Source organism: Ambystoma mexicanum, chromosome 5q (assembly GCF_040938575.1).
Source record: "Ambystoma mexicanum isolate Mex_15411 chromosome 5q, UKY_AmexF1_1, whole genome shotgun sequence".
NCBI lineage: Eukaryota > Metazoa > Chordata > Amphibia > Caudata > Ambystomatidae > Ambystoma > Ambystoma mexicanum.
The window spans coordinates 14348019-14357232 of NC_090933.1; the positions used below are offsets into that span (position 1 = coordinate 14348019).

The window sequence follows — 9214 nt, forward strand, 5'->3', positions numbered from 1 at the left end:
CCTTGTTCCAGGAGAAAGGCTTGAGCTTTGGAGATTGTGGGGGTGGTGGGAGATCCTAGGGGCAGAGCATTAAAGTAAGGAGTCATGCTTAAAAGGCTGCAATTGGTTAATAAACAAGTTTGAGTAACGTTCCGTTTTCTGAAATTAACTTGGAGGGGGAGGGAATTGCGCAAAGCTAAGAAGATGATACATGCCCAACTAGGAATGATCTGTTCAGTTACATATAAACTCAAATAAAATGCCCACCTTGGCTTGAACAAACTTCAGATGGATCCAATTAAACAATAGCCACAGGATCCCCACTAATGAGATGGTGTCACAGTCGTGAAGCTAGCGACATTGTTATGTGCCAGTAGTGGTGTTACGAGAGAGATGCAGGAAGAGAGATGTGATGAAGAGGGGAGGAGTTCAGTATGGTGGAGGACAAACTGCGTTCCCTACAACCTGTGCCCGCGTCCTTTACTAAGGGAGGGCACCATGCAGGGAGTGGTGTCGGTGTACCTCGGTATTCCTGGGGCCACCACCACAACATTGATCATGTACATATTAACAAAAACAGCTCATTGTCTAGCAACAAAATGCTACGCCCCGTTATTGTATGCAGATTTATAAAAAGTATTTCCTCACAGTGGGATCCCATGTCAACAGGCTTTTCTGAACATAAAAGCCACTGAGTGAATCGTACATCAATTCCGGAAACTAAAATGAAAGTATTTTCGGCGATTGATGCATCTACCCAAGGGTAAATAACCTCAAAAACATATGTATTTGTCACAATGCTATCCATCAAGGCGACCATACATAGACCAGGTCAGAGGCCCAGTGCACTTTTAATTTCATGTTATTTCGAATTGGCGAGACAGATCTTGCTTTAGTTGTGTAAATAGCAGCGGTTTAAAATCCCAGGATTCCAGAAAACATAGGAGCCAAATAGTTTGACGCGCAACAACACCAAAACACCAAATGATACACGAATAGTGTACTTTTGTCCAGTAAGCCCTAGTTCTGTGACCTTCCGCTTGTATCCGTCAAGTTACTAGAACATAATCAGAAAATAGACAAAATGGCTGCTCTTTATGATGCATACCTTTGCGGGATGTTTGATAATGGTTGGTCTTTGCAGGACTAACATTTTTTAGCAGGAGGTAACATCTTTTGATTTCTGCATATATTAAGTACCACTCAAAAAGCATAGAAAACTATATACACACACACAACTATAACAAAGAATTAATCTGTACTAAAAAGGATTTATACAAATAAAGAATCTCCAGAGCAAGTTCCAATACCAAGGAATTATTTGTGATTCTTCAAGAAATGGAAGCACCTATTCCTCCTACAGACAATATTGCCAAGGACAAACTCTGGTGCACTAACATACAGAACACCTTAGCAAATAAAACAACATCACTCCAAAACAGGATTGCTGATAAGAGAGCTACATTGCCTAGCTTTGATACGCAATCTATAAATCCTAATGATTCACCTAACACGCAAGATCAAATCAGATTCTCTAAAGTCTCCATTCTTGAAGTTGTATCTCCACCTTGAAACCGTCACAATGCCAGGGCGACAACTGCCCTGCTCAGATAATTAAAGATGCAGCTAGAGACCTAGCGCAATTTATATCTAAACTGATTAATGCCTCCTTCTCAACAAACACTGTCCCAAGCAACCCAAAAGAGTTATGGGACTTACCGCTGCTAAAAAAAAAATAATAATAAAACAAAAAATTGGACCCCTCTATTCCAACTAACTAAAGGCCAATTACAACGGTGCCTTTCCTACTTAAAATACTTGACAAAGTAGTGTACCTTCAAGTATAGAAATACCTCGAAACCAACCATCTCTTAGGTGTCCGCCAATCAGGCTTCAGGCCACAACATGGCACCGAAACGGCACTAATCGACTTAAAAACTCAAATTGATGAGTTTAAGGATGAAGGGAAAATGGCCTAGTTAGTCCTCCTTGACCTTTCAAGCTGCCTTTGGCTTGGTGGACCATGACGTTTTGTGCAAACATCTTGCCTCGGCGGCTCACTTTTCTAAGGACGCAATAGTATGGGTCCAATCCTTTTTAAATAATAGGACCATGAGAGTCTTCTCACCGTCAGCATCAGCTGGCCCTATTCAGACAACCTGTGGTGTACCACAAGGCTCATGTGTATCACCAACTATGTACAACATATTTACAAAGCCTTTGTTCGACAAACTGTACAGTCTGGGCCTACACTAATTATGCAGATGACACCCAGATCCTCATACCCCTTTTGGGGGATTACCTTAAGGACACGGCTTTTGTGAACTAAATGTACCTCCTCATTCAGGCATGGATGGCAGCCCATGGCCTCTGCCTGAATGATGACAAAACTGAGCTTTTGATTCTTCGAACCGCTACTAACCTGAAAAAACTCAACCCCACTACTCTGCCTTCAACATTGATGGAAATACAATCAATGTTGTAAAGGAAGTAAAACCATTAGGTTTCTACCTTGACTCTACACTAACCTCGAGTAAACATGTAAATACCATGTTGTCATCTACAGCCTATACCTGCAAGCTAATTAGGGCCTGCAGGCCATTCCTCTACAAATCAAGCTGTAGCATCCTAGCTAATGCCCTTATACTCTTGAAATTGGATTACTGCAAGGCCCTCTACCTGGGTGCAATTAAGTACATTCTTGACAAAATTCAAATCTTACAGAATAATGCTCTTAGAGCTGCTCTAAATATTCCAAATAGAGAGCATATATCTGTGCGAAGGAGAGAAAAATCGCTGGTTGAAGATCAATGACAGAATTTTGTTTAAAACAGTTTCTCTCACCTTCAAGTGCCTCAACAAAGCTGCACCTCGCTGCCTAACAGAGAGAATAGCCAGGAAATCCTCCAATCGCCCATCTAGAACTGCCAACTACTGCCTCAACATACCTAGATTTAAGCTATAAAAAAAACATAAAATCAGGAGATAGCAGCTTCCCTGTCAAAGCTGTACAGATCTGGAACACACTCCCATTTAGAGTGGATCAATCCTACCTCAGCTTCAGCGCAATACCTTGAACTAGCTGAGAACCAATGATATTTGACTTTATGCATTCTACTTCGCATATAATACTTTGCCATAAAACTAACATTTGCTGATAACCACTCTCGTATACCGACCTGTATTCACAACTATTTTTTGTAAGTATGTATCTCTCACCATTTCGTCTATATGCATCATTCCCCATGTTACGTTCCTTTCCTGATTTGTATGATACTATGCACACTCTAACCTAAACCTAAAATAATCTTGTATGTGTTGCGCCCTGTTAACTTCAGGTTTGGTGCGCCTTAGAAACAAACAAGTAAGCTTACCAGTTGCGTGAAGGCAAATTAAAACTTTTTTTTTGTTTTAACTGTTTTTGGAATGGTTGGGGCAGAACGCAACAGTCATGTAAATATCATCATGCATAGTGCCTTGTGTGCTTGAGAAAGTGAGGATATCAAATGAGTGTGCTGCACTGGTTGTGGAAATCGATATCTGAATTACATTGGCTGGGCTCCAACTTTTCACCTTTAAAATTGTATTTTGGGCATCTTTAATATTCACTATATTAAGTGGATCACTTCCTGGCTAAATGCAGCTGGTGTCTTGTGCCCAGGCCCTGGGTTGAGCCGTCTCTCAAGAGAAGCTGCTGATGCAAATAACAAGAGATTCCAAGCAGGAGGATGGCAAAGTTTATTTCTCAAAAGGTCCTGGCATGTGGATTTGAAGAGTGAAGCCTGGAGAATACCGGAAAAGTGCCAACACAGAATCCAGCAGGGATGTCAACACAGGATTCAATCAATGTTGCGCCTAGAAACATGTGTAAAGGCGCGTTATAAATGCCACATCAGATCATATCATATCACGCCCCTAGTTTCAGGCTACAGGAGGTCCTTTCCCTTGAAAACCATGCCCTACACTGTCCTCGTATGAAGAGGCGGCAGGTGTCAGCCAGAAACCCTTCATAATTCTAAGCGATATGCTGCTATCCAAAGGACCACATACGCACTCATTTCATAATTCACACCCACATCAGCCAGGGGGATGATACAAATCTCATCTTCACCTCACCACTTTGCAGCACTCAGCCACGTCTAGAAAGGAGCTCTACATGTGGTGGCATTTTAGGGTCAATGACTAGCTTGGGAGCAAAAGGCAGACCCTTACACTCCTTGGGGGCCTTGTGGAGGTCCCACTGTTGAATATTCAAAGCATGTCTTGGACCCAATGATACAGCATTACAAGAAAAGTAATCTAGCAATAATTAAACCAAACAACTAGGGGGGCGTGGAGGGAGGGTTCACCATGGTCCTCCTGCATATATCTTCAGAAGCCACAGGCCTGGTTTTCCTTTCGGCTGTTGTCACAATTGTTAATAGATACACAGACGACCCGCCCCATCAACACCCCCCCCCCCCCCGCCCCCACTCTTGATCAGGGTCTTCACAGACATGTAAAATTCCAGGAAAGCAAAGCGTATGTTGCAGAACCAACTCCCATACACAGCCAATCTCGTATAAATATACTCCCAATGAGTGGGTTTCAACTAAGCGACGATTATGGTTTGCAACACACCCCAAGCAGGTTCCATTATTTTTAAGAGGAAGGAAGAAGAAGCTACGTCGTTCAGTGTTCAGTTAGTGTAGGCCATTTGTAAAAACAGAAGTCTGTCAAATCTCTGGCATTCTTTGTAAATGCTGCCCTACACAAACGTTTTTTCTACAATGTATGTTCTGCAATTATGGTCACTTCCTTTACCAAGGAAAATAGACTGCGGCTGCGATAGATACTCGGTGGAGAAAATGTCAACTAATATTTTCCCAACCGAAACAATTCAGCCTCACGGCAAGGCTTCTAGATCCTGCAACTATAGCATGGTATGCTGCGTTTGGCTGGGCTAAAATCACTGCGTCACCTCAAAGAATTATAAGGAAGAGGTGTGAATGAGATATGGAAGGGGCAGACAATGGCCCCAAGGAACAAAATAAATACCTGAGATGAGGGGTTGTACATTTCTGGTGGTCAAGATAAATAATGGCGACGCTCAGGCCGCCAAATCAAGGGCGATTAAATAAAGTAATACTGTAGGTGCGTGCAAAAGAAAAGCAGCATAGTAGTGTGGGTTTTAAAGGCATGACAAGCCTTCGCGATAAGGCGTGTCCAGAAAGGTTTACCTGCTCGAATAATGGCACAGCTGAGAACGCAGGTTTAGGAAGACATGCAGACACGGGAAGGGAACAAGGAAACGTGTGTGGGGTCGGGTATAGTATTTATTTGGTGCAACTGTCTCATAGTGGGGGAGGGCCCTACCGAATAATGGAATTAGACAATCTTAAAACAATATTCAGTCCAAGTGATCCAATCGTCTACTGTCTCCCTCCCCATGCACAACATCCATGTTGTTTCCAGCTTCCCCCTTCATGCCTCATTACTGTTGGAAGCGGGATCAGGATAGCTTCGGCCCTTGTTCGGTTCACAAGCGTGCAGGATGTTTTAAACCACCCCAGGTGTCAAATTGTGAAACATGGGAATGAGTATAAGGGCACATAAAATACTTGCTGCACGGGTCATTTTCCGTGTGAAGCTATGCATCTCAGAGTACCCGCACCCCTCCTTCACTGTAATACGTGTTCTGGCCACAAAGCTTCTGCCAGAAGCTCGAACGAGTTCTGCCGCTTTCTTGCATTGAGAAACAAGATGAGAGCCCATGGCAAAGAATGATGCATCTAGCATCCCTACTCGGCTTTGTCTCCATGGTCCACCATTGGGTTGAAAATATAATATGAGAGAGAAAGTGCGTGAGACCCTGCAGCCAGCCTCAGCCTCTCCCCACACCCAGTTTACCGCGCATGCGCGAGCTACAGACAAAGGAATAGGTAATTGCAGGGGCTCCCCATTCATTCCCACTGCAGTGTGCCTCTGTCAGAAGCATCCAACCTCCGCCGCTGGGTGCGCCTTCGCGCCCAACAGATGTGGCAGACTTCATTCATCTGTACCGTTACACGAAGCAGCTTTCTTCGAAGAAACGAGGTCATATTTTTTTCAGCTATCACAGTCTACATCTCAAGATACGTTGTAAAGGCGGCCCTTCAAAAAGGTGCACTTAAATACAGAAAGCACAACAAAACTGACTGATAAAATGTACTACTTGTAAAAGAAGATAGTCACTGTTGGTGTGCAAATGGCAGATTTGGGAGGGTTTTAAGGGCAGGCACGAACAGAGGCGTTGCTGAGGGGTGGGGGCCTGAACAGAGGCGTTGCTGGGGGGCGTGGGGCTATAGCCCCGGATCTTTTGGTTGTAGCCCCGGATAGAAGCCCAGGAGCTACAACCAAAAAGGCTAGCTAGCCCCGAGTGCCGACATTAGCACAGCCCCAGATTTTTTCCAGACCTAGCAACACCAATGGGCACGAATAAGCCTTTCCCTAATGTATGCTTAACACTGCAATGATACCATGAAAAACTGAACATTGGTTCTCACCGGCGTATAGGCACTGCTGTGAGTGACTGTGTAGGAGGCAGGTGGTGTATAGGCACTGCTGTGACTGTGTAGGAGACAGGTCAGGAGCTTTGTCGAAACTGAACTCCAAATTGTGCGGATACGTTCCTGACACTTGTGTCGCTGCCCGCGAGCTCAGCGGGCCTGGGAGCATTTGCAACACAGGGCGGGGTACCCTAACAGAACGTCAACTCCAGTGAACCCTGCCTCCAACAGAACACAGGCAAATTCAAAACCATACGGTCGTCGCATAACTCGTGCCCTATCGAGGATGATATCTAACAAACCCCACAAAGGGGAGGGGGCTTTTCCTGCCGTCCTCGCACAATCGAACCATCCAACCCAGGTCCCTTGGCATAGAAGGCAACCATTTGCAGCGCGGACCCCATTTTGCTGGGCTGGGTCGGCCCCGCAGCCCCCTCCCCCCGCTACGTGCGAAACCAACCCTCGTCCTTCTCGAGACCGACTACCCATTTTCGTATTCTTCATATTTCCCCCACCCCTTTAACACAACCTGCCACCCACGCCGCCCTTTCTTAAGCAGTTCGCTCTCCTGTTGTCCGCGCGGTTGGGATACACCTCACCACTCGGTGTAATGGCGTGTTTTTTTCTAATTGTTTGAAATTGAACAGAAAAAAGAACGGTCTGAAAACGCCATCGCCTTAATCAGAACAACAGAAAGGCCCCTTCCCGTCAGCGTATGAGTGGCTCTGCCTCCCGTCTCCGCTCCCTGGCGCCCCCTTACCTTCTGGGATGACCCGGGCTCCCCTCTGTGGTTGCGTTAGTCTAGGGCGCCTGCCTCCCTTGCTCGGTGGCTGGAGTGAGAGAATGGAGCCTGCTGAAGCGGCGCTGCCTCTGCACTTCTCCTCCCCCTCGCTCTCCTCCACTTCCCTCCCCCTGACAGGCAGTGGGCAGTTCCGTTGGCTGCACCAACGCGTTTTTTTTCTATCTTTCACATCACATGCCTCCATGTGGGTGCTCAACCCTCTCTTTTTCTGAAGGCGCTCCCTTCACAGATTTTTCAGTAATATTGGGGGGGGGGGGTGTACACACTGCCCCTCCTCCATGTTACCCCCTTCCGAAGATGTAGACTGAATAGCTTGACAGATACACGGTGGGAGTCTCGGGGGAGGGGAGTGTTCGTTCGCGGGAGGGAGAGGCACTGTATATAACACCAAAATGCCTTTGTGGTGCCGGGGATGGAAGGCTCTTCAGTGAGCCCAGGGCCAGCTTCATCGCACACTGATCGTGCAGGGAAAACTGCCATCAGCCAGGACTGTCTCCAGCGGGCATCACAATTGGTATGGAATGGTAGGACCGCCAAGCATATACCTGTGATCTTTCGGGACATGATTTGTGGAATTTGGAGAAAGATAGCGTGTCACCCATCTGTCCCACTCTTGCTGCCGGGGTTCAATGGAAATCTAGCTTGGGACTGGCGGGTACCCGAGACACTACATGGCGCGAGTAAGACATCCTCCAGCTCCGTGTCGTGTCTGACTCTATCGGTGCGACGAGGTTCAGCTACATAGATCTAGATCTTTCCCAGGGAACCTATTTTAAAAGGAAGGAGACCCTGGTTAGCATTCGGGCCGTCTCCCTCACACCTCCATCTTTCCAGGGCCGTTGGAAACGGCGTCTACCCATGGATTCTCCGCAGGGGAAAGCAACGGCGTCTTCTTCATTGTTTTGTGTAATTCGCAAATACTTATTGATCTCTTCTGCCATCACGAAATGTACCACGCACCGGGCATTTAAAAGATACGTGTGCAAATTCCCCTTCCTGTGTTTTCCTAATGTGTTTTTCTTATCAGCGTTTACCAAGAAACGCCCCATAAAGACGCACGTAAAGACCATAATCAAATTGCAGCCCCCGCACCGCCATGCCTCCCGGGCGACGCGGGCTAATCGTGACACTAGCTCTGTGGGTTGAGTACAGGCAACACATTGGATATAATCGAAAAACAAATTGCTAGCAACCCTCAGGAATTCTTCCCAAGAAACTATAACTTGTGCGGTTTGATGGCAGTCCCTCTCGCACACACACACAAGAAAGACGCATACAGCGATGTATGATGGGTCAGTCATATTATGCACTTGTGTGAGTATCGTAATAGTTATTAAAAATAGGGAGAACAAAACGGTTTTCCTTGGTAACGTGAACACCTCAACTCAGATGCTGTAGGTGGCAGAGTGGCAAACTGCAATACAGTCCAATAATACCCGAGATTACAGTGCACACAAACAATCCAGTAAAGACCAGCCCAGTTTAATGGAGACCCAAGCCCAGTCTTAATATATATGTTATACTAAGTGCTCACTTTAAATCAGACACAGGAGGAAAACCGTATACCGCAAAACGTGCATATCAAAGCTTCTCGCTAATTGGACGATTTCGCTCCATTAAATGTGACGCAATTACCGAAAGCCAGGTCTGACCGCATATGCTCGGAAACGTAGGCAGAGTCAGAAACCAAATCCAATGGCATATAATCGACAAAAGAAAGACATTTTCTAGGCAGTCTCGTGTCGCCGCCTGCTGGAAGAAGTAAAACGACTACCATTAAACACTTCTATCCAAACGTTTTGGTTCTACTACATCCATTACGTTTACGAGAAAGCATGACTAAAACATGTTCTATGTAGGATAACATAAGTAGTCTGTACAAAATACATTTTCATTGCGTTATACA

The 9214-nt window shown here is 45.7% G+C and overlaps 1 protein-coding gene across 4 annotated transcripts in view; it reads right to left on the reverse strand.

Moving 5' to 3' along the window:
- The window catches only part of BASP1 (brain abundant membrane attached signal protein 1), a 382331-nt gene extending 374808 nt beyond the window's left edge, over positions 1-7523 (reverse strand). For 2 of the 4 annotated variants that reach the window (XM_069620423.1, XM_069620422.1), the window contains exon 1: positions 7267-7523. In XM_069620423.1, coding sequence (XP_069476524.1) covers positions 7267-7492 — 226 coding nt within the window. In that variant the 5' untranslated portion in view covers positions 7493-7523. The remainder of the gene's footprint in view (positions 1-7266) is intronic. The other 2 variants (XM_069620424.1, XM_069620425.1) reach the window with 2 other exon arrangements.
- Between the last annotated feature and the right edge of the window lie 1691 nt (positions 7524-9214).